This window comes from Papaver somniferum, chromosome 2, assembly GCF_003573695.1.
Source record: "Papaver somniferum cultivar HN1 chromosome 2, ASM357369v1, whole genome shotgun sequence".
Taxonomy (NCBI): Eukaryota; Viridiplantae; Streptophyta; class Magnoliopsida; order Ranunculales; family Papaveraceae; genus Papaver; species Papaver somniferum.
The window spans coordinates 34,809,515-34,831,604 of NC_039359.1; the positions used below are offsets into that span (position 1 = coordinate 34,809,515).

General features: G+C 37.7%; 1 protein-coding gene across 16 annotated transcripts; it reads right to left on the bottom strand.

Moving 5' to 3' along the window:
• Positions 1-15,364: 15,364 nt before the first annotated feature.
• LOC113347349 lies at positions 15,365-20,930 on the bottom strand. 16 transcript variants are annotated; one of them, XR_003358918.1, is made up of 6 exons: positions 19,738-20,930; positions 19,170-19,235; positions 18,246-18,406; positions 17,252-17,304; positions 16,660-16,747; positions 15,365-15,775 (listed from the first exon to the last, which is right to left on the bottom strand). XR_003358918.1 is itself a non-coding variant. In XM_026590985.1 (5 exons), the coding sequence occupies exons 1-4, from the start codon at positions 20,691-20,693 to the stop codon at positions 18,284-18,286; spliced, it is 420 nt and encodes a 139-aa protein (XP_026446770.1). In that variant the 5' UTR covers positions 20,694-20,930; the 3' UTR covers positions 16,771-17,304; positions 18,246-18,283. The 16 variants fall into 16 exon arrangements, 2 of the variants coding, with proteins under 2 accessions (XP_026446770.1, XP_026446771.1); XR_003358919.1 differs by having other exon boundaries at positions 17,252-17,320; XR_003358927.1 differs by lacking the exon at positions 17,252-17,304 and having other exon boundaries at positions 15,497-15,775; positions 19,757-19,824; positions 20,636-20,930.
• Between the last annotated feature and the right edge of the window lie 1,160 nt (positions 20,931-22,090).

The following is a 22,090-nucleotide window of genomic DNA, read 5'->3' on the forward strand; positions in this document are numbered from 1 at the left end:
TTAGGTAGTAAAACCTGATTATGGAGAGATGAGGGACCGACCAAGGGGGCATGATACCGGCCCATGGTGGTCATGGGACCAGCTGTTGGTCGTTTGAGCAATCTCCCAGTTGGTTGAGAAGAGGTTGGACCCAATATGAGCAATTGAGAAAATTAGGTCAAAATTGTTAAAACACGTGGGATCGGCTTTCTGCAAGCCTCAAGCACGGCCTTGGTCGGTCAAGGAGACATGCCCGTGTCACCATAACGTCTGTGTCTCATTCCTGAGAGTTTCGACATTTTCTGTTGTGCGTTTGAGCAATCATTTTGAGAAAATATGAAGAAATCATGGATTTTTGCTGAAACCGGGAAAACTTCATGAGATGAAGGAATAAATAATAAAATAATGAGTAAATCATGAAGTGTGGGACCGTCTATGGCCAAGGCATGGAGGCCGGTCAAAAAGCCCGGTCCCAAGGCACTTTTCCTAATTTTATACTCCCTCAGTTTCTGGAAAAGTGTTACTTTCACTTTTTCATTTTAGCCTAAGAATAAGCCAAATTGAAAAAGTGAAAGTAACACTTTTCCAGAAATGGAGGTAGTAATATTTTTCATGATTTAAGGGAAATATCATAAAATCAAAGAGTTTGTTGAAACCCAGGAATTTGTTGAAATCAAGGAGTTTTCATGAGATGAGGGAAGCATAAAAAATAATAATAATAATAAAATATGGGGCGTGTGGGACCGGCTAGGGAATGACCGGCCGGCTAGGGCCAGGCCCCACGAGTTTTCCTAATTTTATATTATTTTCATGACTTGAAAGAAATTTCATGAATTCAAGGAGTTCGCTGAAACTAGGGAGTTTCCTTGAAGTGAAGGAGTTTCTATGAGTTGAGGATACAAATAATATTAAAATAATAAAACATGGGCGTGTGGGACCGGCCACGGCTAGGGCATGGCCGACCGGCCATTGAGCCCGGGTCCCGTGCGTTTTTCTCCCTTATTTATATAATTTCATGAGTTGAGGGAAATATCATGAAATCAGGGAATTTTCATGGGATGAGGGAAATAATAAAATAATAAGGAGTCATGAGGTGTGGGACCGGCCACGTCTAGGGCATGGCCGGCCGGCTAGTGGGCTCGGTCCCGAGACACCTTTCCTAAATTTTATTATTTCTTTGATACGAGGAAACACCATGAGACTGGGGAGTTTCCTTGAGACGAAGGAGATTTGTTCAAATGAAGGGATTTTCATGAGATCAGGGAAAAATAATAAAAATATGATAAAATATAAAATTGGGCGTGGGACTGGCCACGACGTGACTGACCAGCCGGCGAGCCCAGTCCCCAGGCGCCTTTGCCAATATTTTTTTTTTATTATTTTTCTTCCTATCTTGCATAGGTTCACCGTTCCTTCGTTCTTTGGAATACTCGTTTGCGCATTCAGGTGCTCGTTTGTGCATTATTGCTGAGTACACTCGCACCATTTTAGTCGGGGCTTACTCGGTAGCTGCTCAAATGCCCGTACGTTAAATATTTATTACTAACCCGTGAAATTCTGCTGGGAAGAACCATGAATTGAAGTGACGAAATATTACGAAGAATCGTAGAATATTGTTGAATATTCAGTTAACAATTAGAGATAATTAATTGATGGCTATATACTAGCAGGCATGCTGTCTAGGAGCATTAATTATCTAAGAATTGAGAAATATGAGCTTGTTGAAACGTCATATTCCTTTTATATAGTCAGGGAAAACATTGTTGTATCCTGAAGACGTTGTTGCTCTATACTAGCAGGAAAGCTATCTAGGAGACGTCCAATCATTCGATTCTGTATAGAATTAATTACTGAGATTGCTCAGTATTTATGAGATATGTCGTTGCCTTAGATGAGAGACTGCACATCCACATATACTCTGAGATATAAAAATTCTCAGTCAGAGATTCTTGCGACACGAGCTTTCATGCTTTCGACGAGAGACATGAGTCTCAACACTCATCTGATTGTTGGATCAGGAGTACTACAATTATGGTTTTACGATTTTAGCCTTTGTCGAAAATCCACCATCTACATTAAGTTCCCCGCTTAGTGAGGGACAGTCATGTTCCTCAGTCAGCACTGAATGGTGATTTTCCAGTTATGAACGAAAATAAGCAATTGAACTTAGTCATAAGATAAGACGTTACCGGATTTTCGATTGCGCGATTGGACCACGGCTTGAACGAAGATACCAGTGGCATGATAGAGCATCGTCTAATAAGCATAAATTGGTGTTGAACCGCTGATTTAATGATGGAACCTTGGTCGATTTAGTATTCATGGGTCTGGGCCCAAGAAAAGAAATCCTTGTTTTAGGAACAGACGCTCGTTCGTTTGTTAGTTTAAGGAACAAACAAAATAGACCTCAGTCTGATGATATAAATTTTGTCTATGAGCTTTCACAAAAACCAATTTTTTTTTTAAATATGTAAATTTCACAAAGTGGAATCAACGCTTTCTTAGCCTTAACGGATGCAAAAGAGAAGAAGGGACAAGATGAGTTATTACTGAAAAGGAAAGCTGAAGATGAAAGGCTTGTAGCTTATCAGCAAAACGCCGCCGGATTCAGGAAATGAGACTAGCGGCTGAAGATGAAGTCTGATCTCGCGCGGCAAGCGTAGCTTCTGATTTAGATGTAGATGAATGAAGAACTTCGTCATAATTCGTCATCAGAAAATTCAGAAGTCAGGTCTTCATTGAAAATGTTGTAGAATCTTCATCTGATGTCTGATTTTCGTGATCTACCCATGTTTCTTCATCCTCAGAAAATTTCCAAGCTTTGTGAAAGAATATTTTCGGCTTTTGAGCACGTTTAAGGGCCGAAATTGACGAAACAGTAAACTTTCAGGAGGTTTTCAGAAAATTTTTAGCTGTCATGTAGTCCAAAGTTTTGGCCACATCTTTTTGCTTGTTTCTCCAATTTATGTGAATTTTGGATATGTTGTACAGGACATCAATAAGAAGAGAATGGTATATGACACATCCCTAGATTCTTCACAAATTTCTCCCAGCTTGCTGATTTGTGCGGGATAGTGTAAAATCATCTTAGACAAGCTTGTTGTAAAACACTCGTGTTGTGTCTTTAGACCATTCGCTTGTGTTTTGAACGGTTGGTGAAGAATTTTAATTTTATTGAGTCATTTGAGATCAGGAACCCTTGATTGATACATGAGCATGGTGCTTGCAGTGACATCTTGCTTCTATCAGTCGTAGAAACATCACTTTTGAAACCGTGGTCACGGGACCATAACTGAGGTTGCTCTCAAGAGAGGATGATGTAATTACCATGGTTGCATGTCCCGGTGGTAGCATCCCTTTTATGATAAATGATTAGCACTGGAGATCCCGGAACCAAGAGTCTTGGACGGTGAAGTTAATCGTCATGATCATTGGACCGTCAGTCTCCGGTATCTTTTTAAATCTCCCCCTTTCGTATTCCCTTCTTCCGGCAAGACCTAGATAGAGGACCCGGTTAGAAAAATTGATGCAAAGACCTAGGTGGTCGAATTTGGAGGTACCTTGATGAAGTACTTGATGGAAATACCTGGTGGATACCGATCGACTGTGGAAGTTATGAATCCCGTCCAAGAATTGCTGCATGCATGTTGTATGCTCTGGAAGCTGTAGGAACCTCATACGACGTCGTAATTTGATGCTTGACACCAACTTTTGAAGCTAAGAGACTGAGTTATCACATGAGAAAAGAATCACTCAATTTGGAGTTGTATAGGTCAGCCAACGAACCATGCACCTTTGTAATTTATAATCCTGTACAAATTTTTCAGATTTCGTACACCTGACGGTAAAGGCCATATCTTTCAGCTTGTATGTCCGATTGATGTGCGCTCTTTTGGTATGTTGTTGAAGAGAAATAGACGAACATCTTTCGTTGAGGAAGTATTGTCCCATTCCTCACTCGTTGGTACGTTTTTGTAAACCCATGGGCTGAAGTATGTTGTATCTCATTTATAGAGGTGATGAGAATTTCTTGTAGAAGACTTGGAATTGTGCCAGCCTGTTGTGTAATCTTTGGAAAGACTTTCATGCGAACATATTTCATGTTTACACACCTTGATATGAATCATTAGTGCTTGGAGAAGTCCCGATACATCAAGTAACACTTCAGAGAACGGATAGTTGATGAAGCTGGTCATGAGGATGTTTCCCCTGAGACCGTCGTTGATGCTGGATCGCGATAGAATTTTCTCCAGAAATGCTTGTTGATGCCGATACTATGGTCGGAGTTTCTCCAGAGACCGAAAAGGATAGACCCATGATTATCGAGACAGTCTTTACTCCTTCATCCAGTGAGCCTTTACATTCACGAACTAATTGATGAGTTGAGCGTCCCTAAGATGAGGGTGTAGGGTTTAACCCAAATTCTCCCGAACCTTTACTGTGAAGTTCCTTGTCACGGAATCGATGTGTTGCGGTAGATAACAACGGCAGTTTCCATTCTGGATTTGAGGAGAAAAAGTTCCTTGGTCATGCAAGGCTTGTGATGTAGAGAGGTTCCGTTGATGAAGTTTCATGGAATCACATCAGATTGCAAATTCCAATAAGACCAAGTCCCAAGTGTATATTGAAGGAGTTTGTGCCATCCATGGATGAATGATGTTGCATATGCTTCAAAAGTCTTATCATGTGATAATGAAGAATTAGCGATTGTAATTTAGTTACACTTTGATTGCGCTGGTGTTGAATCAATGTGTCATAGTCGAGATATTTGTGCTGAATCTAGATGCGCCGGAGGTGTACTCTTTGATTGGAAGTACAATTTGAAGGCTTCTTGAGCGTTGAAGGGTCATATCCCTTGAGCATGTCTTAGGTTTGATTGTTTGGGTCCCAACTATCTTCTGTTGATTCAACATTCCTTTAGTCGTGGTAGTGGGATTCAACACTTGTGCAGACATCAGAGCTTTCTGATTTTGTGGCACACATGAACACTCCTGCAAGGCTATGGACAAATTCCCAAATTGTTCTTTGTCGTGCCTGAGTGCAGGACCTTTTGATGAATGTCTATGCATCTTTTGCAGGTTCTTGTTTCAACCTCGTCAATTCCTCCAAGTGCTCTGATGATCGAACGTCCGCCAAATCTTCTGGATCAGAACTTTCTTCGGTTGGAGAGATGTGTAACAAAAGGCGCTTTGTAAGTACCTATATTTTTAGCGTGGATCCACGCTCGTCTGAAAGATATGTCGTATCCTGGATCTTCCTGATTACGTGAAACTTGGTTTCTGTCCAGGTTGAACTTATGTTGACTTTGAGAGTGATGTAGCCATAAGTATTTCCGAGCGTTCCTTCAAGGTTTCTGATTGAGATGGGAGCATGAGTAGCTTATTATCGAGTGATGCATGTGGATCCGATGGTTTTCAGTGGAATTTTGTTGATGGCGGTGCCAGCATCGATCAACGTTCTTCCAAATTCGTTTCTTTTGAGATTGGCTGTGGTAAGCAGTCCCAGTCTTACATCTCTTGGTCTGTGGCTGGAGGCTTAAGAAATATTTCCGGAATTGACTTATTGACACGATGTGATTCATTTCTGTGAACATGTCTCTCCTTTGTGCCTTCGACAAATAGAGAAATTCATGTTTGATAGGTTGTTCAGAGAGTGTAAAGGTTCTGATTGGGAGAGGATTCTTGTGTACTCCTTTAGTCCCCAGTTGAAGATATTGTGGATCAACCTTCTCTTTGAAAATACGCTTCAAAAGATTTCAGTTACTTGTTGGATGATTGATGAATCTATGAAGATGACAGTACCTGGGATTCTCCATTTTTTCTTCAGTTGGCTCTCTCTGATGAACAGTAGATTGCATTATCTTGAACCAAGAAGTCCAGTAACTCGATCCCTTCTTCGGTGGGAAGATGGAAGTTTGAGTCCATGTTTGATCATTTTCCCATTTGTTGATGCCGGGTCGAGGTTTGTGCATTTCAGGATTAGTTATCTTTTCTTTGCGCCTTTAGAGAAGTCTGGGTTGTTGGAGAAGCGCTCTGATGTTGTATCTCGGTTTTCTTTTCAGCAACAACGTTTGTTGAAGGCTGGAGATTGTAATAATTGTTGACTAGGCGTCAATTGCTTCGAGGTTCCTCGACCTTGCAGACTTTGCTCTTTTCATTAAAGCAGGTGCAATATTCGCTGATCGTTTGGATGCTTCATGAAGCTCTGAGAAAGTTTGAAACCGAAGATTTTCCAACAAGGCTCTATAGACCGGGATCATTCCGTTGATGCACAAGTCTACAAGTTGTTGCTTCGTGACGTTTGGATCATGACAGTCCAAGGCTTCAACCCTGAATCTTTTCACATAATCATTGGGATGTTCATTGCTTCCCTGAAACATTCTTCCCAGATCAGAGAGATTAATTTGATCTGACATGAAGAAGTACTTTCTGTATAAGGTGTTAATCATTTCTACCCAACTGGTGATACTTCCTGGCGTGATGTTGTTGTACCAGGTATATGCCCTGCCTTTCAGGGATTTTGAAAATTCCTTCAGACGGACGACATGATTGTGCTCATGTTCGCCCAACGCTTCCAGAAACCGAGAAACATGCTCTCGAGAATTGCATGTTCCATCATACAAAGTGAAGGTTGGAGAGGTATAACCTTTTGGAAGAGGAATTCTTTGCGTAGAAGCAGGGTACGGAGGCTGGTGACGGTGGACATGTGGTGTCTTGTCTTTTCCACGGTTCTCTAAGAGGCGTTCCAAATCTTCCCGAGTAATGAAACTTGATGATTCCTTCGCTGATGGATCGTCTGCATCTTTGCGGACTTCATTGTCATCCACCATATGAACTGGAACGACTTCAGGATCAGCATCCGAAGATGTTTATTTTTCTCTTCCCTTTTATTGAGTTTTCTCTGACATTTTGTCAGTGAGAGTTTTGAGATAATTGCACAGCTCCTTCTGTGTTGCTGCTATGTCAGTCTGATTCTTGGCAAGAGTTTCTTGCACCTTGATGAGATCAGCCATGATAAGTGGTAGATTCCCCCTGACTTCTTCAGGGTATCGACCGAACAGGGATGACCTTCCATATTACCGTGAGGAGGAATAACATCACCACCGTAGGCCGGAATGGTTTCTGGGATATCCTCATTGTTATTGTTGCTAGTGCTAGCGTCGTTTGTGTTGGAACCTGTAACTAACCCAGACCTAAGACCAGCCATCTTTGTGAATACTGAGATTGCAACCGAGAGAATGATCTCCCACTGTGGTCGCCAATCTGTTGATGGGGAAAAATGATTTGCTGGTTTTACGGAATTGAGGAGATGACCGTGCGGAGGAGACTCCTTGAACCGAGCAAATGCTCAACCTCACATAGATGCACTGAAAGAAGGGAGTGCTTTAAGTTCGAGAGATCAATCTGTAGGACTCTGTCCTAAACCAAGACAATGGTCGTTCCACAGTCAATTCGGTCACAAGAGAGGATGGGCTGATCTGTATGAGGGAAGCTGAGAAATGTGTGAGATCAATGGTGATTGAGATTGTAGGTGTGTTGTGTATTATGCGTAAGAAAGTTCTGAATGATTGAATTTTACTCAGTTGAGAGTGATTGCTCATACGATGAGTTCGTGTAGACAAAAGATTGTCTATGTGAACTTGTCGAGAAATTCTTGTCTTTTTCAATTAGGATTCATAGACTTATTTATATTGCTGGAATTATAAACACCTTGATCCCATGAAGTGGGACAGTTGTTGAAGTCAAAGAGTGGGGAAGTGGGAAATCGTGTCAAAACCAGTTGCTCATCGTGCGGAGACTTGGTTGATTTCCATCCACTACTTTGCTAACTCCTTCAACCGATTGCACAACTTTCTCAAATTCTCATTGTGTGTATGAACACACGTGCCGTAGACCGCCAGACTGATAGACGCATTTATGTGTCTAATATATCTCAATTGTATATAGTGTTAGTGCTCGATTCTATACTTATTTGGTTATTTTATTTATTTGTAGGTGTTTTTAGAAGAATAAGGATTTGCGGCGAAATTGGCTGAAAATGCGGCGTTTGGACCTCCGTTGATAGAGTGCCGGAAGCGCCCCAGAAGTGTACCGGAAGTACCCCAGAAATACCCCGGAGGAACCCCGAAAAAAGTGCGGAAAATGCCCCAGAGGACACTTGCTATACGGACCCTTGATTTTGGATAAGGGGTAACCTAATTACTAAGGGGCATCCCATTTCAAGGCACATGCTAAAGGGACTCCCAGTATGGTTAAGGGGACACCACATTCAAAGTTCAAATAATGGAATTTGGCGGGAAAACTAAAGTTCACGTCTGATAACTTGTTGTTGGATTTCTGGGCAGTTTTGAGGGAGATTAAATCCCTGAAATCAATTGGGCTAGGCCTGTTAAGACTAAAAAGACCGTATGCAAGTGATTTTATCGATCAACTTGGGATGGAATGGCTGGGAGAAGCGATCAAAGTCCAAACAGGATACGTATTGTTCTGTCCAGTTTCAAGGATTTGTATGAAAGATTTTGTGAGAGTTTTACGCTGGATAGTTACGTACTAGGTCCTGTTCAAGTCTTGATAAGAGTTTGGTGGAAAGTTTATAGCTAACAGACGCGTACGAATAACTTTGAGCAGTATTTTCCGAGACTTTGGAAGAAAGAAAAAATAGAGATTCTATCGGGATTTCTTTGAGCTGTGAAGTATATAAGAGGTGGAGAGAAGTGAGAGAAGATTATTAAGAGTTAGGGGTCGATTGGGAGGCCAGCAGAGAGGCGCAGGAGGAGTTGCAGGAATTGTACCTGCTGCTGCTGCTGCTGCCATTAACAAAGCTCGACGAACACGAAGAACACACCTGCAAAGACAGTCGTTATTTGAATAGTGGAAAGACAAGCGGCCGTGAGTCTTAAAAGAAGGCGTCAACAGCAGTCTTATTTTCGCAGCTTCAACAGCAGTGGTATTTTATCGTTCTTTTCTGGACGCCGTCTGTGGGTCGCAGAATCACTGTTTTCATTCTTTTGACTCTTTTAATCAACTTTTTGAGCATCAAATATTTATTTTTAGAACATGATTATTATGAGTAGCTAAACCCCATTACTGGGATGGAGGAAACCATTCTTTATGCATGAGTAATTCTATTTAATTCTTTATGACTATTTGCACTATTATGAGTTGTTTTATGATTTTTCTTGATTATTTGTGATTTTATCTGATGATGTATGCTTAGTCTAGGAACTCTTGATGCATCATGCTTATGATTTACATCTAATACTTTACAAAATCTAGTTTTGGCAAAGAAAAGAGTCGATATTTGTTATCATTATAAGCTATAATTGTCTAGAATTAATAGTTGATTCGCATGAGTATAAGAATTGGTGGAATCCTGAGTCCTAGTATCTCTTGATCCTGTGACAATTTTGTATATATTTTTGTTTTTAAATCTATTCAAGTCCGAGCAACGAATCCGTATTTACCGCAAATTTAAGACTACAGCACAGACCAAAACCCTAGTTAATATCCCCCCATGTGACACGATTGACATCTCGTGATTGTGGAGTCAATTGCTGACTTAATGGGACGATGAGTCCGTATATTGTTGAGTCAAACGTGTTTTACAAATATTCCGAGACTCATGAGTTGAACATGTCTGCTGAGACAAAGATATAATTATGTTTGTTAAGGTGAGAAAATATTGCTCGTATGAGCAAATGTTGCTCGTTTGATAAACTGTTGAATATTAATAGTCAATATGAGCAAGTATTGCTCATCTGAGCAAATATTGCTCATTTGATGACTTATCGAATATTGATAGTCGAACCAATATTCATGGACCGAGCGAATGTTTCTCATCTGAGAAAGTGTTACTCATTTGAAATATTGAATTTTGATAGTTGAACCAATATTCATGGTCTGAGCAAATATTGCTCCTTTAATGAATTATTGAATACTGAATATTGATAGTTGAACCAATATTCATGGTAAATGTTGCTCATGAGAAAATGTTGCTCATTTTATGAATTATTGAATATTGATAGTTGAACCAATATTCATTGTCTGAGCAAATATTGCTCATTTGATGAATTATTGAATATTGATATGTGAACCAATATTCATGATCTGAGCAAATGTTACTCATTTGATGAATTATTGAATATTGATAGTTGAACCAATATTCATGGTCTGAGAAAATGTTGCTCATTTGATGAATTATTGAATATTGATAGTTGAACCAATATTCATGGACTGAGCAAATATTCCTCGTCTGAGCAAATGTTGCTCATTTGATGAAAAGGCTAATTTAAAATACTGGCGTCTGAGCCGATCATAATTATTAAAGTGTTAATCACAGGATCATTGTAAAATTATTGACGTTTGAATCTGCTCAAAATTATGTTTTTACAGAGCTCTGGATTCGAAACCCAAATTTTTGATCAATTGATGATTTATTGATAATCAACCACAGAGTGAAGGAGGGATCGGCTTTATGGGATGATGAATCAACCATGAAGCGCCCAGATGCTCAAGTGAGCAAAATACCAAAGTTTCCCGAAGACCAGTTGGTGAAAGGATGATTAAATGCTGGTTTAATCATTTATTAAGATAGTGCTCATGTGAGCGTTAGGTAGTAAAACATGATTATGGAAAGATGAGGGACCGACCAAGGGGGCATAAGACCGGCCCTTGGTGGTCATGGGACCAGCTGATGGTCGTTTGAGCAATCTCCCAGTTGTTTGAGAAAAGTTTGGACCCAATATGAGCAATTGAGAAAATTATGTCAAAATTATTAAAAAACGTGGGACCGGCTTTCTACAAGCCTCAAAGACGGCCTTGGTCGGTCAAGGAGACGTGCCCGTGTCACCATAACGTCCGTGTCTCAGTCCTAAGAGTTTCGACATTTTCTGATGTGCGTTTGAGCAATCATTTTGAGAAAATATGAAGAAATCATGGATTTTTGCTGAAACCGGGAAAACTTCATGAGATGAAGGAATAAATAATAAAATAATGAGGAAATTATGAAGTGTGGGACCGGCTATGACCAAGGCATGGCGGCCGGCCAAAGAGCCCGGTCCCAAGGCACTTTTCCTAATTTTATAATATTTTTCATGATTTTATGGAAATATCATAAAATCAAAGAGTTTGTTGAAACCCAAGAATTTGTTGAAATCAAGGAGTTTCCATGAGATGAGGGAAACATAAAAAATAATAATAATAAAATAAGGAGCGTGTGGGACCGGTTAGGGCATGACCGGCCGGCTAGGGCCCTGTCCCACGAGTTTCCCTAATTTTATATTATTTTCATGACTTGAGAAAAATTTCATGAATTCAAGGAGTTTGCTGAAACTAGGGAGTTTCCTTGAACCGAAGGAGTTTCCATGAGTTGAAGAAAAAAATAATATTAAAATAATAAAACATGGGCGTGTGGGACCGGCCACGGCTAGGGCATGGCCGGCCGGCCAATGAGCCCGGGTCCCGTGCATTTTCTCCCTAATTTATATAATTTCATGAGTTGAGGGAAATATCATGAAATCAGAAAATTTTCATGGGATGAGGGAAATAATAAAATAATGAGTCATGAGGTGTGGGACCGGCCACGGCTAGGGCATGGCCGACCGGCTAGTGGGCCCGGTCCCGCGACACCTTTCCTAAATTTTATTATTTCTTTGATACGAGGAAACACCATGAGACTGGGGAGTTTCCTTGAGACGAAGGAGATTTGTTCAAATGAAGGGATTTTCATGAGATCAGGGGAAAATAATAAAAATATGATAAAATAAAAAATTGGGCGTGAGACTGGCCACGGCGTGACTGGCCAGCCGGTGGGCCCAGTCCCCAGGCGCCTTTGCCAATATGTTATTATTATTATTTTTCTTCTTATCTTGCATAGGTTCATCGTTCCTTCGTTTTTTGGAATGCTCGTTTGCGCATTCAGGTGCTCGTTTGTGCATTATTGCTGAGTACACTCACACCATTTTAGTCGGGGCTTACTCGATAGCTGCTCAGATGCCCGTACGTTGAATATTTATTACTAACCCGTGGAATTCTGCTGGGAAGAACCACGAATTGAAGTGACGAAGTATTACGAAGAATCGTAGAATATTGTTGAATATTCAATTAACGATTAGAGATAATTAATTGATGGCTCTATACTAGCAGACATGCTGTCTAGGAGCATTAATTATCTGAGAATTGAGAAATATGAGCTTGTTGAAACGTCATATTCCTTTTATATAGTCAGGTAAAACATTGTTGTATCCTGAAGACGTTGTTGTTCTATACTAGCAAGCAAGCTGTCTAGGAGCCATCCAATCATTCGATTTTATATAGAATTAATTACTGAAATTGCTCATTATTTATGAGATATGCCGTTGCCTCAGCTGAGAGACTGCACATCCACATATACTCTGAGAGATAAAAATTCTCAGTCAGAGATTCTTGCGGCACGAGCTTTCATGCTTTCGACGAGAGACATGAGTCTCAACACTCATCTGATTGCTGGATCAGGAGTACTGCAATTATGGTTTTACGATTTTAGCCTTTGTCGAAAATCCACCATCTACACTTACGTAAAAGGATATCAAGGTTAAACAATGATAATGTTATATATGAACACGATACCAGTTTCCATTAATTTATAAACATATAGGAGAAACTAACAACCATCACCGCATCACAGGGAAGTTATTATTTTTGTCATCAACTAATTCCACCAAGATCTACTTTAACATAGAGCTTCCTGAAGAGATGGATACGCGGCAAAGGTAAGGGAACCATCTAATATTTCTTAGTCATGGTAAGGAGTGCTTCACATTTAAAGTATAGTTACTCATGTTAAACTAATGTGTAACACAGGTAATGCCCAAAAACACCACCCCATCACAGGGTCCTAGGTTGCAGCATTTTTGTTGTTTGACAACCGAAAGACAATTTATGAATTATTGGTGGACAAATGGGATGCCGGGTGTAACGTACATTTTTAGCTCATTACTAATTTCTAGCCGGTTAAACCCCATTTTACAGAAAATCCTACCACACAATCTATGTTTCTAACCACGGATACCGTAGGAACATAACAAATATTTGTGTCGTGCAACCGCTGATGGTTGGTATTACTGGGAATGCAGCAATTGCACAGCAAAATTAGTTGGACAGTCTATATTTTGATATAAACTTGATGTGTCATATGAAGTAAGAAAAAGTAAATATAGCTTTTTTTTTTGAATTTCCATCCATCTCCTGTCAAAGATATTCCAAACAAACTAAGTCAGGCTATCAAACTTAACCATTACAATATATTAAAACTAACAATAACCTTTTGAGCATGAGAACATGACCTAATGATTCGAAAATCAAATAAACCAGCCTTTGATCCAGCAATTTCACTCAATTAGATTGTATAAACCAGCCCTTGATCCAGCAATAACACTTCGGAAAATGCTGTGACCGTTTCGTTTTAGAAGAGGATATATTCAAACTTTAATAGCTTCTGTAACGGAAAACATAATATCCATAATAATCAGGAAGTAACATAATGCTCCCTTTTTTTTAACGAAAGCATTGTACCTATTACCTACGGAAATTGAACGTAATTGCACAAATCCCATTAGTATTGAATTTTAAAAATAAAATAAAAAACAATCAATTTCACCGTTAATGATGAAAAAGAAGTCACACAAATAAAAAAATAATTCCAGAGATGTATGGAGCACTATATAAGTGCCAAGAGCAATCTCAAAATCTACATCACCTTCGAAACTTAGAAATTTTTTCCCCACTAACAACTGTAGACACCCTAATTTCGTACATAAGTTTGGAGTTGCATTTCCGCGAAATGTAGTCTAGGTGAATACCGTTTATGTTCCCATAGCTAAGGTCCAAGGGTAAACACTCTCACCAAGACAAGAGTACGTCCATTAGGTGTCACATGTGTGCTAAAATTTTTAGTCCATAAGCTTGTGCCCATTAGTTCTGACGTACACCATAGTGAGTCCCTATCCACCGGCCACCACTAAGTCCACCAAGTATCTAATAGTCCTGAAGTCCACTAAGTATCCACTAAATCCACAGTCCAAAGTTGGACGTTTCCTTTAATAGCAAAATGAGTAAAATGTCGACACCCTCTTTGGTTTTGTCCGCAAGACATTCCATGTTAGCAAAATCCTAAGATTAAATGATATTTGGCTGTTTCAGTAAAGAAGATTAAAATGATTTTGGAGAATTTTTATTAATTGGAAATAATAATGATTTATATGATCAGAGAATTTAGGTTTTTAATATGAGCCACCGGATTTAGGTCATTTTAATCCTAGGGTAGTTGTTGACGGAAGAAAGTTATAAATAGGGTGTCATCTACCCTCCTTTAAAACACTAAGTCATATGAGTTTCCACGTCGCAGGATGAGTATGACACCCCCTTCAAATTAAATGTGATAAAAGCTTTGAATTAGAGCAATTTTAGAGAGGACAAGTGGCGGGATTTTATTGGTCGGAGCTTTAAAATTTGAATTACACTCCGTTTACACCCTCTATTTAATTGGCCGTTAGTAACAATGTTAGCGAAAACGTGGGTATACAACACTTATGTGTAGATTTACACCTAATTAATTACTTACACTTGGCTGGTAAAGGTTTGGGGTTTGTTTTGTCAACTGAAGATCAGGGAAGTTATACAACTGTAGTCGTTCGAGTTCAGTTGACTGGTGGGAGATTAAAGAGTGTTTGAAGTGTCAGTCATGAACAAGAAGACGGGTTTGTGTTGTGTTGGATTTAATGCCCAGAAACCAGTCAAGGAAAGGGAGTTCTTTGCCATTGATTGAGATGGAATTTAGAGTATTGAACGAATGTGTGTGTGTATGTGAATGTTTAAAACTCTTGGTTCGTCTGAATTGCTGGGAAGGAGATTGGTTTTAGAAATCAGCATATGGTAATCTCTCCAATATCAGAGTCGTGCACACAAGGTGTTCGACAAAAAGTCTGAACACCATCAAGCTGAGTTTCAACAGGCTAGCCATGGAGAGGGAACCCGTCCACCAGTTTTTACATACACGATGTGTAGAAAAGCTGAACTACTTCCAGCTTAGACCACCAGGTTTGCCATGAACTTCTTGCGTCATTTTCGAAGGCTTAGTGATTTTCGTTTTACTATTCTATCTGTCTAGGGATCATATTTGCTGCTTTTTTTGTTTGAAGACGATATGGATTTGTCTACAAAGACATATGGATTTGTCTACAATATGCCCGACAAGCAGTGCAATGCTAAATTGTTCGACAGGATGTCCAATGCTAAGTTTTCTGCAGTGAAAGTAGGGAAAAATACGGTTTAGTCCAAAACCTCATCCAAATATATTAGCTAGTCCACACCCATTTAACTAGGTACAAATTAGTCCTTTATTTATTTGAAATATGAAAAATACACTAATAACCCTTAATATTACAATTTAGTCCAAATATTTTCAGTTTAGTCCACATTGACTTATGATGACATCATCAATTTTAAATAATGTAAAAATAATTTTAAATCTTTCGAACCGCTCATCTAAAATTCACAAACTTTATATATTCGGAAACCTCTTTTCGATAGCTACAAAAAACGTACCTATATGACTATATAATTTTCACTTTTTAAAAAATTTAATTTCCACTTCATTATTTAATGTGTACAAAAAAGTGCACCTGTAAGAAACTTTTAAAAGTTTACGCAGTATGTTTTTCACTTGTGCACCTACAAAATATGCATTAAATTGGTCGTCCATATCCACCACAAGACCTACTTTTTCATGAGAATTACACTGTGCACCAATATGTACACCCCTGCAAAACATGCATGAGACCGTTTATTCACTACCACACACAAATTTACTTTTTCATAGAAAAATACTCTTGTGTATCAATATGTTCATCCCTGCAAAACATGCATAACATCAATCATTCATAACCACATCCTAAACTTCTCTTTCAAGGTAATTACAAGGAATATGTACACCCTTCCTAACATGCATAAAATCGATCATTCATAGTTAGACACAAACCTACTTTTTCATGAGAATTACACATATGCACTAATATGTACACCCCTACAAAACATGCATAAAATCAACCATTCATAATTTCATACCCATACGCCGACCAATTTTTCATGGAAAATATACTGATACATCATGGAAACAATCAACCATATTCGCCAATAAACAAATCTACTTCATGGGATCTACACAAGTGCACTAGTATGTACGCGCCTACATATATTGTACAAACATAACATGGAAACTCAGATGGATTTGAACCATCAACCTCCACAAACCTTGTGATAGGCTTGGGTGAGTCCCTAAATTATATGCATAAAACCAAGACCAACTGATGTCAAAGGTGCATCTGGGTATAATACAGTTCTATATCATAATCAAAATGTGTACAACGATGTACACGTTAACAATCAACAGGTGAACAATTATGTACACATTAAGAATCTGAACAACTATGTAAACTTTTAAAATTTTGGAACTGGGCATTCATCAACTTATATATGCTTGGCATTGCCTACATACAAAAACATGACAATTGGTTGATAAATGGATTTTTAAAAACCTCTAAGAACCTAGAGATTGTTTCCAAATTGGTCAAGCGAGTACAAAATAGGATATTGGTCATTAAGAAATAAATTTTCTCATCATAAGAATGAGCAGTAGAGAACATACCTAGAATCGAACTTTCAGTATTTGCAATTGTTAGCAGCCTTCTTGGGTCCACCATCCTCACATGTAGGTAACTTGAATTAGGTCCAACCTATGCATACTAACAAAATATGAGCTGATAGAACCTGTTTAGAATACATGAAACTAGAAGAATATTTTGCATGAAGCAACAACGATGCAAGTAAACAAAAACTCAACGTAACCTTGTTTTATTTACATGAAAATAAAAAATAAATGGTAATTTAAAATAGTATTCGGCCTTTTAAACATATAGTTATAGTAGCTGAATATATTCCTGAGGTGCAAGAATTTAGACCAGCAAGCAGTATAGTATATAGCCAAAATGTAAGAATTTATATTATGATTAAGAATTTGGGGACTAACGATGATGGTATATGAAGGTATTTTTCCTATAAAGGTTACATAGTAAGCTAATTCTTAAATTATAGAAATTCCTTCACTTGCAGAACTATGTGTATACCGAACAACGTAAATTACCGATCAACAGGTGTACAACTATGTGCATATTGAAAATCAATGTGTACAACTATGTACACATGGGTAAGAAGACAAACAAAAAAAGTGTCATAGGTACTGTATGATTTTCTTGCTTCTTCAAAACACTCCATGGATGCTCTGTCATATTTCCTGCAAAGATTTGACCCTGTGGTCAATCAGTTATTTAGAATAACGTAGTTTTAACCAGTGCAAGCAAATTTTGGTAGTTAATAGAATATTAGTATCAATTAAGTACATAAATAAACAATATACCTAGAACTGGATGGATCTCTTATCTTAAACTCATCTTTCTCCATGTGATATCCACAATTCACAACACAGAGGCCTAAAAAATGCAAGTATAGCTAACATCCTTCATAACATGATCAGTCACAACTACGAAACCATGTGTACGCAAAAAATGAGTTAAAATGTCCTAACAGTTGAAAGCATCACTTGGTTCCCTATTTCTGAAATTGTAGCTCCTTGTTACTACCGAATGCCGATGTTAGCGTTATCTGATACTTAGGTGTACAACTATGTACACATTTCAATAGGTGTACAACTATGTACACATTGACAATAAACAGGTGTACAACTATGTACACGTTAGCAATCAACTGGTGTACACTAACAGCTTTGGCTCACGTATTTCCTTACATAAAATTTACTTCCAATAAACACACCACAACAAGCTTTTATGTCAATGAAACATTGTCTCAGAGAATATCAGATGCTACATTTTTGTCTCGCTTTGACAAAGACCAACATCAACTCTGATTTTACTATAGCATCTACTAAGTGACCACTTTGAAACAAGCATTTAATGTATCCAGATGCCTAAGCTCCGATATCAATAAACTATATGTGAATCTATACAAGCCTCTTGGGCCTTGGGATCATCTAGCATGTTAAGTACAAATCTAGCAAATGATGAGTAACTTCAATTAAGATAAAAGTTAGATGAACTATAGTAAAATATGGAAACAATTACACTTAAATGCTAACCAGTTACTAAACCATGTGGATAAGGGAGAAGGAAAATCAGTAAGTTACACTTAAAGGCTATAAGCAGATTGGATGATCATTACCTACAAAATCCTGCTATTGATAAAGCATTGATACATGATTATGTTCCTCCTGCTACCATTGCATCTGAATCTCCAAACTGAATCATCCTCTCAGCATCACCAATTAAATGTGCACTAGTAGCACAAGTTGTTATAGAAGCATAATGCGGACATGGGTTTTCCTGCAACAATAGATACTCAATCAACTGTGAGTTTCCAATGAAATCACACACATGAAAGAGTTAGTTATTTGGAACTGTGATTATATGCAACACCTAATAAAAGGGTGTCCCATGGACTTAGTCAATATATTCTGGAAGCTCAAATACCATGGCTAAGAATCTAGTGGGAAACTCATGTTTTTACTTGGAAATGCACTGAAAAATGTAAAATTTAATTCCAATTGGACATCATAAAGTTCAAAATCAAACAACATCATTACCAATCAAACCACATCCTCTCCTACTCACCAGGACACTGAAGTTCAACAACACATGTCACTCAAAACTAAATTTATATCAAACAAAGTGAGCATGGTTTACCTTCGTCCAGGTACTTATGTTATGAAACCAGAATTAATCTGGCGAGGTTCGAGACCTAAATCTCTAATTAATTGCACCCTTTGTTTCTCATCTGGATGAGGACAATCCTTAAAAATACTAGACACCAATAAAATAAAATAAAAAGTAACTCCAATCAACAGAAACAAAAAACCTGGGAAGATTAAAACGAAAAATAACATAGATTGGTCTTTGGAAAAGTAATTTAAAAAAAAAAATTGGTAGCAAGAAAACAAAAAGAAGTTTACTATGTGCAATAGGTACGTAATGGTCATTTCGGTTCGTCTGAATCTTTTCTAGTTCCCTATCATTACATCAGAATTAATAAATAATTACCGTGATATATACACGCAGAACATGCAGATCCAGAAAATAACTACAGTACCTCTAAATACCGGCTCACTTGTCCTCCTTGGGAAGTGGATAGAATGCACCAGAAATGGAACTGACTCTAACAGAAAAAATAAAATAATCAAATACTCTTTCAAAACTGTCAGGGTGCCGCACTATTAATGATTGTGTGTATATAAATGCAAAGTTTGCTGGAATTTTGGATAGTCATCGTTGATGGTATAAGACAAAACTATGTAGCAAGAGCATGTAAAGCATCTCCATGGGAGAACCGCCGACCTTATTGGGAGACTTGATGTTCATTTTTTAAGTGATAAGAAAACACTGTCATGTAAATATTTAATGGATAGTGGTTGCCTAAGTTTTTGGTAAGCATGCTGCAAAGAGATAGAAACTCAATAACTAGATACATGATACACCTAACCAAATCCTTTATACCGGTTCTGTATGTGTGCAATGGTACAATAAATAATGGAAAATTAAACTGTCAACAAGCATACTTAATTATATCTTTACATGAATATTAGGCAAACATAGGAATGGAGGTTTGGAGCAGGCAAACATAGGAATGGTGGTTTGGAGCAAGCAAAGGAAAAATTCACCATATATACTTCCATGTACCGTATCTGGAGCAGCACCAATATACTTATCCTCCTCCTTTGTATGCATTAACCATAAGTTTGAATGCCCTGTACTAAGTTATAGCAACCAAAAAAAAATTGATTAGTAAGATAAAGATGTCCATTAATAAGGTATGTTAGTAATGCATTTCAGTTGATTAATTTTCATAAACCAAGTCGTATTGTATAAAGAAAATTGACATTCTATAATTATTAGATCATTCCATGGTAAAACAATAATTAAAAATATCATCATAGAAATGACTAGGCTACAATGACGAAAAAAAACTACAAAGAAGTGATACTCAACTAAAAAAACACTTATGCATCTTCACAAGCTCTAGGAGTTCCTGGATAACCACATCAGGGTAAATCATTTGGGTTTGCATGCGAGCACGGGTTGCATATATATTCTAATCTTTCAACACTTGCATTTTGGAAAAACCTGAGCAAGTAGTTAATGAGTACTAGCTGCAGGCATGTGCGATGCACATATTTTTTTCTCAGAAACAAACAACTATTAACAATTGAATAGGATAGATAAAACATCATGATTTACAGTACACACTATATTATAAGCCACATTTTCCCAAACAACATGTACAAAATGTTCTTCTCCATCCAGTTTCCATTATCAAAAATTGAAAAAAAAGTAAAATTTATTTCCAGTTTCTTTGCTTCTATAACGGCGATTGTGAGTATCCAACATAAGCCACATTTTCCCAAACAACAACACATATCTAGACTCATGAATTGAATAAAAAACTAAAACTGAAACCGAAGTGATTAGGTTTTTGAAATCTTAAAAAAGAAATTGAAATCAATTCCGAAATCGATAAATTAACATTTGCGATCAAATTAAATGATTATAATAGATTACACTTATCTTTCCAACCGCTTTCAATGATGAACTCTTCGATATTGAAGTTGATTCTCATCAAGCTTTCCTCTAGATTGGGTAATCTTCAAAAAAAGGTACTTATGATAACGATTTTAGGTTTTCAAGTTGAATTTATTGTTTGGTTCGATGATTTATGTTTGGGTTCAAATTTGATTAAGAAGAGATTAAGTTTAGGATTTGTTCTTCTCGGGAGTTGCTTCAGAGATCGACATGAAAAAGTAGAAGAAGAACTGAAGAAATATCAGCAATGGGTATTCTAGGCAGTAAAAATTATCGATTTGGATTGAATCGTTAAAGAAAGGACCGACCCGTTCTGAATTTAGTGAATTAAGACCTCCCAGTACTAGGCCTTGAGGGACAGGACTAAACAGTTTAAAGCCCATTATAAATGGGAGTAAACGTTAATTTCTACGTGAAAGACTGAAAGTATTAGTAGCCTCAGTTTGTTTTTCTTAATTTTTCTTTGCTAAATGATTTTATATCAACCCTGTTATAGGGGTGGCATGTTCCATTAGAGGGACGGCAAGTGTGATAACAATGTTCCTCTTATTGGTTAGGGGGTGTCCCATAGGGGGTGTAAATTGATTAGATAACCCTCTCAAATTTTTAACCTAATGGAATCAGAAAAATCATTTTTTTTTTGATTTTTTCATCTTCTCTTCTCTTCTCCTCCTCCATTAAAATTGAAATTTCATCGTCCTCGATTAATCAGCGATTTGAAAAATTGATAATTGTTGATTAAAAACTATATTTCGAAAAAACCCAGTTAGGGTTTAGTTTATTGTGTTTGATTTAAGTTAATTTTGTATCAAAAATTAGGGTTTTGATCAAAACTGAAATTGAAATTTCTGTGTTGCATGTGAGTTACGGTTGGTAATAACTCCAATTGGAACCGTAACTATAGATTTGGTTGATGTTACGGTTCATTTAACTCAAATACCAACCGCAAGTTCTTGATTTTGAGATAAAATGTTCAGTTACGAATTTTTTTTGCAACCGTAAATTACTTACGGTTGGTCTCGTTACTTAATTTACGAACCGTAAGTTGTCCTGGATGTTTCATTTTCGTTTTACGGTTTGTAATTACATCACTGTTATCAAACGTATTTGAGTTACGACTTGTAACTCAAATAACCTTACCCGTAGGTTAGTTACGGTTGATCTCGATTCATTAGTTACCAACCGTAATTTGTTACGGTTGCTATATGTTGTCATTCTACCAACCGTAATTGGTATTACGATTGGGTTTTCCCCAAATTGAACCAGTTATGATTGGTATTCGATACTTTTGGAACCGTAACTGAGAGTTACGGTTGGTAACGAGCTAAATTCCAACTGTAAGTTCTTCTGAAATTTTAAAAGTTTCGATTTTTTTACGTACTTTAGATAATTTTGAGCGACAAAAAGCTAATAGGAACTAATTTAGAGATTCAC